Source organism: Sycon ciliatum, chromosome 3 (genome assembly GCF_964019385.1).
Source record: "Sycon ciliatum chromosome 3, ocSycCili1.1, whole genome shotgun sequence".
Taxonomy (NCBI): domain Eukaryota; kingdom Metazoa; phylum Porifera; class Calcarea; order Leucosolenida; family Sycettidae; genus Sycon; species Sycon ciliatum.
The window spans coordinates 6,361,511-6,378,337 of record NC_088645.1 but is presented as its reverse complement, the minus strand read 5'-3'; the positions used below and the strand labels follow the sequence as shown (position 1 = coordinate 6,378,337).

The window sequence follows — 16,827 nt, the reverse complement described above, 5'->3', positions numbered from 1 at the left end:
GTGTGTGATGAGTCTAGTTTGTTGACTGCACTACACGTCTACAGCTAGCTACAATGCACGCAACGCATTGCTAGAGCCATAGAGCTAGAGGCATGCTGACGGAAAAAGTCCAACTCGGAAACGGCTAAAATACGGTATAACCTCGAGGTTTACCGAGCTGAAAATCATAGGGTACGTAGCGTTTGTAACACTGAATCGAATGGTCTTGGTCCGAAGAAGCTGCGACAAACGGTTCCCCAATCGAACGCGCTCCGAATATGGCCGTTTTGTACACAACTAGATGGTGTGGCTACCTGGCTGCACGCTGTGACGTCATCACCTGGATCTGGGTGAGGCGCGCTCAAATTCGCACATGTTCGATTGGGCGTATCTGACGAACCATAGGCCGCAGCCTCCTCGGACAAAGACCATTCGACTCAACGCCCCGAACTCTACGGACTGTGAAATTTAAATTTTTCACCGGACTTCCCCTTTAATTAAAAGACGAACACAGCACTGTGATGTATATGCATACTACCCTCGCCCCCCTGTCTTTGTGCTGCATGCACACGCACACATGTGGTGATGTCATGCGTACACTATAATGCTGATTAGCGCTTGCACCCGAATGCATGAGAGCAGTGTATTTAGAAAAGCGATCCTGTCAGCTTTTCTATTATTGTGTTCACATGGCAGAAAAAACGACACCGCTATGCTACGTAAGTTTCTACGTAAGGTGCTCGGTACTTCACTTAGGCTACGTAAGTTTCTACGTAAGGTGCTCGGTAGATCTACCAAAAACGGCAACGGGTGGTAGCCGCGTGCTGTGCACGTGCACGGCAGACATTGTGTTGCATGCCGTGCAGTCCGTTTTCGGATGTGCATGCGCGAGGAACTTCCTTCTTTGGAACTGCTTCTTGCATGAGCTGTTTCGGATATTTCGTGTCCTGGCTTATTTCGCTTCGGCTCTGCTGAGACCTCTTTTCACGGAATATTACTCAATGACAGGTGAGTTGACCAGTTCCCTTTGATTCATTTGCTTGTGTTGACTCTTTCATTTACGAAAAGTGTGCTGATTTTAGGTGGAATACAATAAAATAATAATGGAAAAGCTGACAGGATCTCTTTTCTAAATTTAGCTTTTCTGCTGTCGAGGCCTCCTTTTACGGAATACTCAATGACAGGTGATCTCTGAGTTGACCAGTTTCCATCAAATCATTTGCTTATGCTCACCCTTTCATTTACGGAAACGTGTGCTGATTTTATTCGGATTTAATAGATCCATTCGTATCTCTTTGCACTTGCCAACAGTGTGCGAAGAACGCGAGTTCACCTTCTTGACGGTAAGGCTTAGATGTGTTGTCGAAATACTCATGTTCATTGTACATTGGTACGTTACAAGTAAGGCACTGGTCATGATTGCTTCCGGCATTCCGTGCTCCGATCATGGGGTAGAATCTGAATTTTGCAGTGGCATAGCATCGTTGGCAGTTCCCAATCTGGAGGCGAAGGTTCAAGGACGCATTGGCCGAGTACTAACGTTAGTATGCAAAATAAATTCGCATATCAGGGAAAATCTCCATTATGGAGAGGTTCATGCATTCAGTGACTTGTTTGCTTCATACGAAACAAGCCAATGGGTGCAGTCTCGTGAAAATCTCGTACGATTGGATTTGTTTACTCGAGTCTGGGCTGTTTGATTTGTGAGTACCGCCGAGATTGCACTAAATAAAGTTGCGTGCCGGTAGAGCAAGAATTACGATCTGCAATCTGTTTGTTGTACCTGCAAGAATGTGCTGTACATGTATCGTATTTTCTCTGTTGTTGTTTCAGTTGCCGTCATGTTGCTAAAGAAAGGTTCAGTGACTCATTTGTTTCATAAAAGACGAGTCAATGGTTTGGTCTGGCTTAGAATCTTTCGCTGTAGAAGAAATCTATTCGTGTCTCTATTGCAGTATTGGAGAAATAATTGTATTCACTCGTTATAAAAATAGGGTTAAGACAAACTCACAGAGCAAATGCCATCGGTCCCTTGATGTTCGTCCTAAAGAGGTTTGACTGGATATCATTCATACTCCCCCAAAGTCGTGTAACATGTTATTATTATGGAGTGCCTTGTTTATCTCTCAGTACCTCCAACCATATATCCTTGCCCCTTATATCCTCAGGATCAGTGTAGTTGTTGGAACGAGGTGTCGGACTCAGCAATGTATTTGTTTACATTTTAATACATGTTTATTGTTCCTACTTTGCTGTGTTGTTTTAGATAATCGTGGACTTGTAACACTTTGAAGTCATTGAACTGCTTCCAAAAGTTTTACCGACATCAACAGGATTACGATTTCACTACAATATGATGCCGGATGACCTTATCACGACAACCCATGACTACAATTATAAACACAGAATCAACAAAAACATCTGCGGCGCGCACCTGGTTACAATTCTCAAGTAAATGTGATTTAGGGTGTGGACATCTGAATTTTCTGAAAGACAAGACAATTTTATGACAGAGTCATGGAATTCTGCAACATCCACAGAATGACCTGCGTATAAAAAAAAATATCACCGCCACTACTCATATGATTCCCCTGCAGAAGAACATGAATACATGTATGCAAGACTAGTTCCATTTTCTGCAAGAAAAGGCTTGCACATCAATGCGTATAATACGGTATTGAAATTGATAATGATACACGTACATGTACATAGCCATAGGGGCTCCCGTAAGAAGACCATAGGTCTGTGCGAAACACCCTAGTAAAATAAAATAATAATAATAACATGTAGAGTCGCTACATGTAGGCCATCATTTAGGGCATTCAATTGGTGACACAATTATAGGTTCTGATCGGTGGAATATGCTGCCTTTCACTGTTCGCTCTTGTACAGATTATCGCCCATTTGTTCGTTCATGCTTAACCTTTCTAGGGGCTCCCGTAAGAAGACCATAGGTCTGTGGGAAACACCCTAGTAAAATAAAATAAAAATAATAATACCGGTAATATCCTTTAGCCAAAAAACAAAAGAAATTATAGCAATAAAAACTGCTTTATGGCAGTTTTCTAAAAAGGTTATTGTGTTCTAGTCCATGAATCCCGTCTAAAAAGTAAGAAATTAACGAAATGTGATAGCCGAAAATTAAAATTTCACACAAAACCTCACAATAATCACACACAGGATGCGAGACGACCTTTTCCCCTCGTGGTCCTCTTTCACATGCAAGCATGTTGGCGCAGTACATGTACTTGTACAAGTACAAGTGTCGGAATAAACAAGTGTTGAAAGCCGTACTATTAGATCTTCAAGTGTCGTGATTATTGTGAGGTTTTGTGTGAAATTATAATTTTCGGCTATCACATTTCGTTAATTTCTTACTTTTTAGACGGGATTCATGGACTAGAACACAATAACCTTTTTAGAAAACTGCCATAAAGCAGTTTTTATTGCTATAATAGGAAATGGTAGAGCCAAGTGACTACATGCAATGGAAAGTCACAGAGCAAAGCTGCATGCATACCCACATATTCTCACAACACCGCACAAGGATGATTGGGGTACACCTGTAGTAGTAGTGATAATGCATGGTGACACTCAGTGAGCCCTTGATAGAAGTTACTGCTAATTCCTTGACCTATAGAATGACTGTTGCCGGTTCGAATCCCACAATTGCATGTGTTACCTTTTTGTGTCTTTTCCCATTTATGCCAATGATGTAATCATTACTCATTACTCTTTGTAGTAGATAGAGTAGTCACATGAGCTTCTCTGATTGGCTGTTGCTAGGCGCCAGTGCCTGGCCCTGGTATAAAGGCAGTGGTTTCTCCTCATTTCATCCTCTTTCTCTTCGGGTCCTGATGGCGTCGTGAGCTGCTGCTGGCTACTGTTCAAGTACTGTAACTATGACCTTCTCTTCCCTCTTCTCCTATTCCTCCATTGTTGTATGTAACTACTGTATAGCAGGAAATTTTCGGACGGAAATATTTTCGGACAAAGCCGAATTTCGACCTTTCGTACGGATTATATTTTCGTACAGTGCTGCATGCTAAATACACGTGTTCGCATGCAGTACGCATGTATAGTTTACATAATTTCACATGAACAAATTTTAGTACGGAATTAATTTTAGTACAAAAGAGGCCGTGTACGAAATCGTACGAAAATAAATTCCGTCCGAAAATTTCCTGCTATACAGTATATAACATCAAGACAGAGTGTCTTGTTGTAGATGTGTGAGTGCTTTGTGGGCGCTAGAATTTGAGCTGGTTACGATTCAGTAACATTTATGGTACCGAAACCCTTGCGAACTTAGATATGGCTTTGAGGTTTGAGACATTGCTAAAGCCCTTTCGTGGAACAGCCGGCGAAGAGTTTGATGTATTTTGGGCAAGGTATTTGGCTGCTGCGAGTGCAAATGGTTGGGACGGCACTAAGGCAGCAGCAAATTTGCCATCCCTGCTTGATGGTGCGGCATTTGTCCTCTATTCCCGATTAAGCACTGACGACAAGAAAGATCTGTCTAAAATAAAGAAGTTGTTATTGGATGCCTATTCAGTGTCGAGCACAAGAGCATATCAATTGTTTTCAACACGCCAGTTACGTGGGGATGAGGCAGTGGAGAGTTATGCAGCAGATCTACAAAGATTGGTAGAATTGGCTGGCCACAAGATGGTTGTGGAACAATTTCTCACAGGTTTGCCGCTATCTTTTGCCTGCCAGGTCCGGATGAGCTTGATCGGCCAAACAGCTTCGCTAAGCAACTGCATCGAGCGTGTACGTATATTGCGTCTAGCGGAACGAGACTCCGCAGCAAGTAAGCCCAGGAATGTCGCTGCAGCTACGGGCATGGCATCGGGCCGGTCATCGGGCCGGTCCTCAGGCAAGTCTGTTCTGTGCTACAATTGTGAGGAGGTTGGGCATGTCAAGAGAAATTGCCCAAAACTGAGGAAGGTAACGTTGAAGTGTTTCATTTGTGATGAGCCGGGTCAAATAAGAGAGAACTGCCCTGAGTGGCGAGAATTTCAAAGAAGCCGAAGCGCAAAGGGAAAGGTTGCTGCGGTGAATTCGGAGTCGAGCTCCACGCACAAGTGTCTATACACTACCACTGTTGATTCTAGTCCTAGTGCAATGCCATTTGTCTTCGTCGACATCTGCGCTGATGAAAGATGGCAGCGGGTAAAAGGGGCTATTGACACCGGTTCAACATGTACCTTAGTAACATTATCTGCAGTTCAGTCATGTGATGCAGCTGCACAGATCAATAGGAATGCTCAGTGTGACCTTGTTGCATTAGATGGCACCCCGATTCACGTGCTTGGTGAGATTTGTCTGGAGCTGAAGCGAGATGATGGTCCTGTTAGTCTCCCTACAATTGATGTTACAGCTGTTGTTGTGCCTGACCTTGACGTTGTTGCTGCTGATGTGTTGTTAGGCTCCGATCTCGTGGCAGCGTCGGGTGGTCTTCAGCTGTGGTACGATGACAGTACCCTATCCGCCGTCAGGTTTGGTGCGACGCCAACTGCTGCACCCGCTACCAGCGCTTCGGTTAGTCAGTCTGCTACCACTAGTGTCCATCCATCGAAACACGTCACCACTGAGTACACGGCCGACGGTGTGACATTCGGCGCTGATGACGGTACAGTGGCTTGGAACGGCTCGTCATGGGAGCTGAGGTGGAACTGGAAGAATGGTCAGCCGCCGGCACAGCCTGTTGGAAGTGGGCTTGGTCAGTACAACCGTAGTAATTTGACACCTGAGCAGGAGGTGAAGTTTAACGATGAAGTGGAGTCCTGGATAGCAAACGGCTGGCTTGTGGAACATAGCAGTGAGATTCACGGAGCGCCTGCAGCTGTACTGCCGATTATGGCTGTGGAACAAGAGCATAAGGAATCTACTCCTATTCGACCAGTGCTTGATTACCGACAGCTCAACAAGTTGATAGTATCGCATCCTGGAAATGATGCACCAGTGTGTCAGGACACATTGCGGAAGTGGAGAGCAAGCGACGATGATGCTGAGTACTCGCTGCTAGACATCCGCAAAGCGTACTTGCAAGTGAAAGTAGCACCGGAGCTGTTGCGATATTAAGTAGTCCTCTGGAAGGAGAAGAAGTACGTGATGACCCGGATGGGCTTTGGTTTAGCTGTCGCGCCAAAGTTCATGGATATCGTAGTGAAGTGGGCGACCCGTGACTACCCAGAAGTCGACAACTACGTTGATGACCTTCGTGTTCCGTCATCTGACACCGATGCCGTCTCCGATGTCCTGCTCAGTTATGGTCTGCCTACCAAAGAAGCGGAGAACATGGAGTCTGCTCGAGTGCTTGGTCTGCAGTTGTTCCGAGGTGACGATGGCCAACTCTACTGGAAGCGGCGCAACCAGTCTAGCCTGCAGTGTCCTGAGAAGCTGACTAGGCGAGAGATATTTTCTTGGTGTGGTCGTCTCACAAGCCACTACCCAGTCCTATCTTGGCTTCGTCCGGCATGTTCGTTCTTGTAGCGTTTGGCTTCCTCTAATGGTGCTGGGTGGGACTCTGATGTGCCTTCTGCTGTTGTGTTGTGTTGTGCTGAGCTTACAGATCGCCTTGCTGCCCAAGACCCCACCACTGGTCGCTGGAATGTTCCAACATCGTCTGACTCGGCATGGACTCTGTATTGTGATGCTTCTGATGTAGCTCTTGGTGTCGTTCTAGAGGTAAATGGCACTGCTGTTGAAGATGCATGTTGGCTGCGACAACCAGGTGAGAAAAAGCACATCAATGTAGCTGAATTAGAAGCCGTTGTGAAGGGTCTGAATCTTGCCCAACAGTGGAAAGCACAGAAATTGAACATTGTTACAGATTCCAAATCAGTGTATGGGTGGCTGACAGCTGTGATAGGAAATACACATCGAGTCAAGACGGGCGGCTTGTATGCAGCGCTTGTTCAACGTTGCTTAGAGATCGTTCTTGATTTCCTGCCAACTATGTCACTGTCTGTCCAGTGTGTTCCATCAAAACAGAATAAGGCTGATGTTTTGTCGCGTGTTCCAGCGACATTTCTTACCGTTTTCAAGTCCTTTGCTAAAACCAGTGATGTTGTGTCTGCTGCTGTTCCCCTCCGAGACAGTGTTATCAGTTTAGCAGATATTGCTCACCACCAGTCAGCTGACAGCACTATTGCAGAAGCCATCCTGTGTGTAGCTGAAGGTCAGCTTACGTGTCCTGCCGCCTTAAAGAAGATCAGGAGCCAACTCGTCGTGGAAGATGGCGTACTGAAGCGCAGCATCAAGCTACCGCTCGGTGAGATTGTGAATGTGCCTGTTATTGCCAAGTCTCTTGAGAGTAGTGTCCTCACTCACTCGCATACACTGACCGGTCATGGATGCTGGGAAACTATGTACCGTTTTCTTCGTGAGCGTTGTTTCGTCGCTGATCTTGCTTCTAAGTGCCAGAAGTTTGTTACGTCGTGTCGTGAATGCTGTGCAGCCAATCCTCGACGAGGTGAGTCCGTACCTCCTGCACGTGCTAGTATTGCTGAGGGTCCTTGGAACATCGTCCAAATTGACACTTTGGAGCTAGGAGCTGCTAATGACTACCACTGTGTACTTGTTTGTTACGATACCTTCACGAAGTGGGTAGAAGTTGTGCCCTTACGGCATCATGATGCTAAAAGTGTTGCGTCTGCCTTTGCTAACGTATGTGCCCGCTGGGGCCCGCCATCTGTTGTGCGATGTGACAATGGCACTGAATTGTTCAACCAAGTAACTTCTGCGCTGTATGATGCATTTGGAGTTACAGTTAAGAGAGGTGCAGTAAGGCATCCACAGTCACAGGGAGCCGCTGAACGGTTTAACCGGACATTGTTAAACCTGATTCGCAAGACATTAGGTGATGCAGATGATTGGCATGCTGAGCTTGATATCTTGCTGTACTACTATCGTGTACGTCCACATGCACAAACACACATTTCGCCATTCCAGGCTATGGTGGGATGGCAACCACGCAAGTTACTACGTGAAAACGTACAGTGTGAGAAGTCTGGTAGTGCTTGGGCTGATTACATTTAATGATAGCTTGCATAGACCTCGGTCCTACCGGTAGGACCTACCGGTAGGACCATCATACACAGACATGCTGCATGGCCTCTGTTCTAACATTGACCTAAAACTTGACCCTAAACTGTTGCTAAGGGGCTAATGAAGAAGTCCACAAATTTTAGACGTGATCGCACAAGGCATACTACGAAATTCCATGGTAACAACCCATGGTAACCATGGAAACGGAGTATGGAATTATGCATTCCACGGCCTTAACAAGCTAATAAAAACATTAGGACCTCACCACAATTGATGTGCCATGGTCAAAATTCACTTTGGACAGAGTTGCTAGCGCACCGACAGGATTATGTGCGGCCATTTTGACAATCGGTAAAATTGCGCATACGCAATGCACTGGACATAGCCTTGCATTTTGCGCCATTACTTTGCCTGACAAAGACCTCATCTCAACAATTGTTTAAAAAAATTCTCAACCAAAAGCACTTTTGCAGCTCGATTTCTTGGGTCCTACCGGTAGGACCCATGGTCCTACCGGTAGGACGGTATGCAAGCTATCATTAAAGCTGCAGCTGCACGAATTCGTGATTATCTTGAGCTTGAATTGTCGACTACTGATTTTGTTGAAGATGTCACTAATAATCCCTATGTTATTGGCGACTGTGTCATGCTGCGTAGGTCTGCCCGCAGGCAAAAGTGTACTTCTCCTTATAAGCCAGGCTGGAAAGTTGAATCTGTTATTTCCCCCAGCACAGTTGTTATTATGTACACTGCTGATAATAGCCGACGCTCGAAGCGTGTGAACGTCGACTTGCTGAAGCTGGACCCTGGTGAGTCACTGGAAGAGTCTCCAGATACCTCTGATGTTGACGATCTCCCTGATGATGATAACCTGGCTGTTGTGTTCGATTCATTTATCAGTGAACCTGCTCGCTATGGTCTGCGTGACCGACACCAGCTACGGCCGCCTGCACGGTACACTGGACTATTGTGCTCACAGTTTCCAGATTGACTGTTTCTGCTTGATTTGCAATTGGGTCTTTTATTGTTTATTGTTTTGTATTTGGTTTGTTTTTGCCTTGTGTCACCAGGGGCGCGTGTAGTAGTAGTGATAATGCATGGTGACACTCAGTGAGCCCTTGATAGAAGTTACTGCTAATTCCTTGACCTATAGAATGACTGTTGCCGGTTCGAATCCCACAATTGCATGTGTTACCTTTTTGTGTCTTTTCCCATTTATGCCAATGATGTAATCATTACTCATTACTCTTTGTAGTAGATAGAGTAGTCACATGAGCTTCTCTGATTGGCTGTTGCTAGGCGCCAGTGCCTGGCCCTGGTATAAAGGCAGTGGTTTCTCCTCATTTCATCCTCTTTCTCTTCGGGTCCTGATGGCGTCGTGAGCTGCTGCTGGCTACTGTTCAAGTACTGTAACGATGACCTTCTCTTCCCTCTTCTCCTATTCCTCCATTGTTGTATGTAACTATATAACATCAAGAAAGAGTGTCTTGTTGTAGATGTGTGAGTGCTTTGTGGGCGCTAGAGTTTGAGCTGGTTACGATTCAGTAACACACCAGTGTGCTGGTTTCGATCAACTGGTGAAGCGATTGGCGTTGCAAACAGCCAAAGTGATCGCTCACGACTGAGCCGCAGCAGTACCCGCGACCGGGTGCAAAGTTCCTTGATCGACGTTGCAAACAGCCAAGCAGGGTGAAGCAATTGGCGTTGCAAACGGCCAAAGCAATCGCTCATGCTTAAGCGGCAATAGTACCCGCGGCCGGGTGCAATGACTACTGATTGGCGTCGCAAACAGCCGACCAATAGTATGCAATTTTAAGCAGAGATAGTAGCAGCAAAGCAACCAGTTGAAGGAAGCTGTTCACAGAAAACCAGCACACGGCACCCCAGCAAGCGTTCACCACCAATGCACAAGAGATAAAAACAAGTGATTAAATTAAGGCACGAGATGGATAAAGGTAGGCATGCAGATGGATGAAATCCAACGCAGGTTCTCAATACGGCAATTTAGCAATGACAATCGGTACCTGTATGTCAAGGCTATAATATTACATCGACTGGAATGGCAGCACTGCTCGGTCTGGTTGTGCTTGAGCAGCTGGGGCGAGACGCCGGAATTCCTCCATGCGGAAACGAGACAGCGAATCGGCAATGCAGTTAGACTGGCCAGCAATGTGAGCAGCAGTGACGGTGAAATTGAAGCGGGCGCACACAAAGAACAGCTCCCTGATCAGGGTCATCACTGGCGGTGACTTGGATGTGCCGGAGCGGATGCAATCTACCACAGCCTTGTTGTCACAGTGCATTGTGATGCGAAGCTGGCGCCATTCCTTGCCCCACGTGCAGCACGCTGTGACCAACGCGTAGAGCTCCTTCCACTCAATGCTGTGAGCGAGTTGCTCAGGCGACCAGGTCCCTTGAAGCCAGCGGCCGCTGTTGAATGTGCCCCAGTCCAGGGTGCCACTGGCATCAGTGAACAGCTCCAAGTCTGGAGATGGTGTCCAATCTGGGAACAGGAAGAATGATTTTCCGTTCCATTGTTCCAGGAGCCGTAGCCACCATTGGATATCTTCCTGGCACTCGGTAGTCAGACTGATGCGGTAGTGAGGCTGCTGGTAGCGACTGCAAATAGACCACAGGCGTCGCATAAATGTCCGGCCGGGTATGATGACTCTTGCAGCGTAGGAGAGTTTCCCCAGAAGAGATTCGAGTTCACGCTGAGACATGGTGGGGTTGATGCTCGCTGCAGTCAACAGGCGCTTGATGTCAGCCGATTTGTCGTCAGGGAGCCGGGCTTCCATCTTCTCACAATCCAGGATAATGCCCAGGAATGTGAGGGTACGAGACGGGGCTTCCACCTTCACAGGCGCGAGCGGGACTCCGACGTATGAGAATGCATGGAGAAGAATGGCCAGCTGCCGATTCGCCACTGCTGGCCCACGCTCACGCACAAGTAGTCATCCAGGAAATGCAGCCAATTAGGGATGGAGAATTCGTGGTGCATTATCCATTCGATGGTGGCTGCCACGGCATCAAATACCGCCGGGCTAGAGCGGAGCCCAAATGGCAAGACACGGTCGTAGTAGTACTTCCCCTGCCACAGGATGCCGAGGAGATGCCAATCCTGTGAAACAAATTCCGGTTGCTGCTCAGTGACACTGCAAAGGAAAGTGCAAGCCAAAGTCAGCGCAGCAAGAGCTACCCAAGGCGATGTGGGCGCGCATTTGGACGCGCATGCACAGCAGTTGAGTGCACGTGTAAAGCCAGCTCAGCCGCAGCTAGCATGAGATAGAGAGCAGCGCATCGGTCTTATCGCTAACTAGGGTTAGCCCAAAAGCTAACCCAACATTTGGATGCATGCATGCCCACCAGCTGTGATTTGAGCTGCTCTCAGTCTTCTTGTTGTTCTTGAGCTGGAGTCTCCACATTTAGTTTCGTCTCTCTTGTCATTCATATTCTAGGTAGTAGCAATAATAATTCAGAATCTATAACCACTGTTAACCAGTCTTTAGATTCATATCATGGTGCAGTGAACATTTCTTACCGTGCTTTGGCTCACCCGGTTGTGATCCGCCTAGACTCGTTGAATTTATTCGTACATTGTAGTTAAGTACTTTGTTTCTTTTCGTTCATTATGAGTGATGCTGGAAGTACCCCGGTCGGTGCTGCCCAACCTGCCTTGAGCCCAGATGTACTGGCCCTCATGACCTTGATGCAGCAACAAATGAAAGCTGCTGATGATCGCGAGGCTCGTCTGACAACGTTACTCAAGAATCAGAACACTCCTTGAACCTTCGTCTACTGGCAAACAAATCTCTGTGGAGCGTCCGGTTTTGCTGTCCTCTGCCACGCTTTCCGCCCTCACCGCTTGGGAGGAAGCGTGGGACGACTACGCCCGATGCCAAAAACTGGCAAGCCAGGACACACATACACAAGTTAGCGTTGTGCGACAAGCTCTTGACGAGGACCTTCGTAGGTATCTGAGGGAAGGAATCATTCCTGTAGATCCCAATGCTGACGTGACAGCAGTGGTTGCAGCCATCAAAAAGTACTTTCGTCGCCAACGGAATCCCCTGCTGGACCGCAACGATTTCTACGATAGGCGTCAACATAAAGGCGAGTCCTTCGACAGTTTTTTCACTTTGCCTGTGACTTTGCGGAATTACGTGTTTGTTGCATGTGCTCTGGGTGTATGGGTACTGACTGCCCCAAGATCCTAGTCACAGCTAACGAAGAGCTCCTTCGTGACCGGGTCGTTGTCGGTGTCCTAGACGATTTCACTCGGCACAAGCTGCTTTCTGAGCAGAACTTGACCCTTTCCAGTGCGGCCAAGATTTGTCATGCGGAAGAAGCAGCCAAGCAGACCTATGATGGAATGCCGACTACCTGTTCCTTTAAGGCTGGATCTACTGTTCGCCTGCACAATACATGTTAGCTACTGGCAAGGTTATGCATACTCGATGTGTCACACAACCAAAACTGAAATACTATAGTAAAGCCTGAGCAAACAAAACTGCTAATACTGGTCCTGTTCATGTTTCACAGCAGTGAGAAACATTAGTGTAGAACAAGAAACAAGATGCTCCAGCACAAAAGTTAGAACATTGTGATACAGTGTTTGTCCATGTTACTAACATACACAGTACCACTGGGTGATACTGCAATGCCGACCGGCTTAGAAAGACAACTGCTTGAACCGAAGGTAGCCACGTGAGAGAACGTGTCAGAAGTGAACACCTAACAGGGTAGCACAATGAAAGCACACACATACCGGCATACACATAACACACACACCGGTATACAAACAACACATACACACACGCACCGGTATACACACACACGCACACACACACATACCGGCATACACACATTCACACATTTACAAATACATGTACACACATACACATATACACATAGACACATACACACATACACACAAACACACACAAACACCCACCACATACATACACAGTCATATACTTCAGAAGTACACATACATTACAATAGAATAGAATATGCCCTTGCAGAGATTATAGAAGGTCCCGAAGGGACCAACAGTGGTCAAGTCGTGAGCAGAATCGGGTGTGGTACACAAGAACGCGAACCAGCGCCAACCCCCGCCCCACACACACATACACACATAAAAACACGCACCACACACACACATGCACTCATGCACACTCACACACATACCGTATTTTCTGGGGTATTGGGCTATGTTTACATGAGAAATTTCAACCCGGGTCGAGTTCGTCTGTACGATAGACAAAATAGGTGAGCGTTTACATGAAGACAGTTGACCCGGGTCAAATACTGATATGCCGCCAAAAGTTCACTTCAACGGTTCCGTATAGTCTCGTGAATCTGTTCGCGCGAAATTTGCATGTGCATTGTGCAGTGCTGTTCAAACCTGGCGCGAGATACGCACAGAAGTACGTTTGTACGCTTTTCTTGACCCGGGTTGATTTCAACCCTCCCCTAGCTTGGGGGAGGGTTGAAATCAACCCGGGGCGAAATTTCAACCCGGGTCAAGCGCAATGCGTCATGTAAACGCGCCATTCATTTCGTGTACATGGCGGGTTGAAATCTGACCCGGATTTTCTGGCCTTTTTGTAGTAATACATGTACATTGACATGTTGAGCCAATGACGACGCCGAATGCATGGTTGCCTGTGGAGCACATTACATAACTTAGCAGTCTCCTAAAATACGTATCCTGTCCGACGGCAAAAGAGTCTGCAGATTTAGTTTTTCTGCGCGTCGACCGGATGTCTGCGACGCGAAAGTTCAGCTCGCGTTATTTGGCTCGCACGTCGAAAAATCAACGCGAGTGACCTGCTGCTCACGTGGAAATTTGGACATTACATAACTTTACAGTCTCCTATAATACGTATCCTGTCCGACGGCAAAAGAGGCTGCAGATTTAGTTTTTCTGCGCGTCGACGGGATGTCTGTCCTGACGTTCACTGGGACCGGCGCTGACTCTGCCGATCACGGGCGTTCTGGACTCGACGGGATGTCTGTCCTGACGTTTCCTGGGACCGGCTTAGACTCTGCCGATCACGGGCGTTCTGGACTCAACGGGATGTCTGTCCTGACGTTGCCTGGGACCGGCGGACTCTGCCGATCACGGGGGTTCTGGAGTCGACGGGATCTCTCTTCCGACGTTTCCTGTGACCGGCGCTGAATCGCTCGTTCACGCTTATTTTGGAGACGACGGGATCTCTCTTCCAAAGTACATGTATGTTAATGCGGACGCATCCTATCACAGGGGCGTGCTCGGCCCCCCAACTAGGGGGGGGGGGGGGTGCACGGGAGCCGAGGGGAGCCCCCCGGCAATTTTCTGCAATTTGTTTGCAACCTTTCTTGAATTTTAGAGCATATTTGCATACATTACAATTGCAATTACCAAGATTGGAAATTTTAGGGGGGTGCACGTGCCCCCCGTGCCCATCGCCGAGCACGCGCCTGTATCACCTATTCGGCGTTTATTCTAATTTAATTTCCTCCTCGTCTCCCTATTTCTTTCCAAATCTCCCTCTACATCAGGGAGTAGTATACATAATACGACGAATATTGGTACGGTACGGGACAGATACAGGAGCCCGCAAATATTGTGCAGCTGTTATGTACAATCCTGTAGAGCCTTTGTAATCACAGATACGGGACAGATACGGGACAGATACGGGATAGCTCCAGCCGTGACACAAACAAACAAACAAACACACAAACACCAAATTAAAGCTGTGTGGACCCTGGCTAGCGCCAGACGTTACTGAAGTAACGTCTTCTGCATAGCTACGGGAATAAAAGAATAATAAACAGCAGCGGTTCTTGACAGCCATTGATTTCGGCGTCTTCCTGCTGACCGATTTCGGAAATGCCTAAAGTCACACTTTTCGCAGTATAATGGTGACTGAGATTGTATTTGCATGCGGTAGCCGGTAGAGGCACCAAAACATTGATTTTCGGCGAAAAGATTGGTGATTTCTTCAAAACCACTGTTTTCGGCGAATTTTTCGGCCGGCCGATTTGGGAAATGCCTAGTGGTAAGACAATATTGGAAAGTGGGAAAATAGGATACACTGTACTGGGTAACTGTTTCCCATGCCCACCGCCGCCGCCCCCCCCCCCCCCCCTACTATTTTTACCTGGTTAGAACCCTGCTACATGTACATATACACGTACACGTATGTCTAGTGGCAATAGTAAAATGAGAGCTTTTACACTTGCTAGTGGTGATACCGGTATGCTGTGCTTGTCTTTTGTGCAATGGATCAATTCCAACATTCATACCGGTAACCCGGAGTCACGGAACTGGGCCTCCTACTGAACCCCGACAAAACTCAACTATTAATCGTCCGCCGGAAGACAACCCCAGTTCCACCTACCTTCACTGTCATCTGTGGTAACTTCCCAGTATCCCCTTCCCAGTGTGTCCGTTACCTTGGAGTGCTAGTCGACCAGCACCTTGCCTTCAAGGAGCAGGTCGGGAAAGTTGTTGCTGACGTCAACCGTAAGCTGGCCGCATTCCGCAGAATACGACATCACATCACCACCCAGGCACAACGTTCCTTTTACCTAAGCATTATCCAATCCACCATGGAGTACGCCAGCAACTGCTACGTTCACACGATATCAGCAACCCTATACAACACACTCATTCGATGCTTCAAACGTAGCCTCAGGATAACATTTGGCTACCCACCATGCCACCCAACCGCCACCATTTGTCAACGCCACAAAATTATTCCTGTCGCCATCCGTTATAACCTAAAGATATTGTGCCTTGTCTATAAATGTGTGCATGGCCGCCGCAGCCCTCTACTTGCCGAGCTTTTTGTACTTAGATCAAATAGCAACCATACCAATGCCTTGACCAGGGGACAGTCCGCCCTGGCTTTAGCCCTGCCTAATGCTTCGTCACAGTACGGTTTCTATGCTGTGCCTTACCTGGCTGTTGACAGGTGGAATTCGCTTCCAGCAGCATGCCGCCAGGCAGCCTCCTTTGCAATGTTCAACAGTACTCTTCGCAGCCTCTTTTGCAACACATAATGGCACAGTGTGCAGCCACCGTTTTCTTTTTTCTTTACTCTATTTCACGCACTTACGGCTTTCTTCATTCAGCTCTATTTCACGCACTTACCTAGGGTACCCTGTAAAAAGACTCACAGTCTGTGGGGATTGCCCTAGTAAAACAATAAATACTACTACTACTAGTTTCGTGTGAAACACTCAGCAGACATCAGACATCAGACAGCATACATGTATGACCAAGACTAGCATACATGTATGACCAAGACTAGCATACATGTATGACCAAGACTAGCATACATGTATGACCAAGACTAGCATACATGTATGACCAAGACTAGCATACATGTATGACCAAGACTAGCATACATGTATGACCAAGACTAGCATACATGTATGACCAAGACTAGCATACATGTATGACCAAGACTAGCATACATGTATGACCAAGACTAGCATACATGTATGACCAAGACTAGCATACATGTATGACCAAGACTAGCATACATGTATGACCAAGACTAGCATTCATGTATGACCAAGACTAGCATACATGTATGACCAAGACTAGCATACATGTATGACCAAGACTAGCATTCATGTATGACCAAGACTAGCATTCATGTATGACCAAGACTAGCATACATGTATGACCAAGACTAGCATACATGTATGACCAAGACTAGCATACATGTATGACCAAGACTAGCATACATGTATGACCAAGACTAGCATACATGTATGACCAAGACTAGCATACAT

General features: G+C 47.0%; 2 protein-coding genes across 2 annotated transcripts in view; both read right to left on the bottom strand.

The window, feature by feature from the left end:
* Positions 1-10,079: 10,079 nt before the first annotated feature.
* Positions 10,080-10,832, bottom strand: LOC135812413 (uncharacterized). The gene has a single exon (XM_065325786.1). The coding sequence runs from the start codon at positions 10,830-10,832 to the stop codon at positions 10,080-10,082; it is 753 nt and encodes a 250-aa protein (XP_065181858.1).
* A 1,579-nt stretch (positions 10,833-12,411) lies between these two features.
* The window catches only part of LOC135811276 (aquaporin-like), a 133,460-nt gene continuing 129,044 nt past the window's right edge, over positions 12,412-16,827 (bottom strand). The window contains exon 3 of the mRNA XM_065324489.1: positions 12,412-12,768. Coding sequence (XP_065180561.1) covers positions 12,628-12,768 — 141 coding nt within the window. The 3' untranslated portion in view covers positions 12,412-12,627. The remainder of the gene's footprint in view (positions 12,769-16,827) is intronic.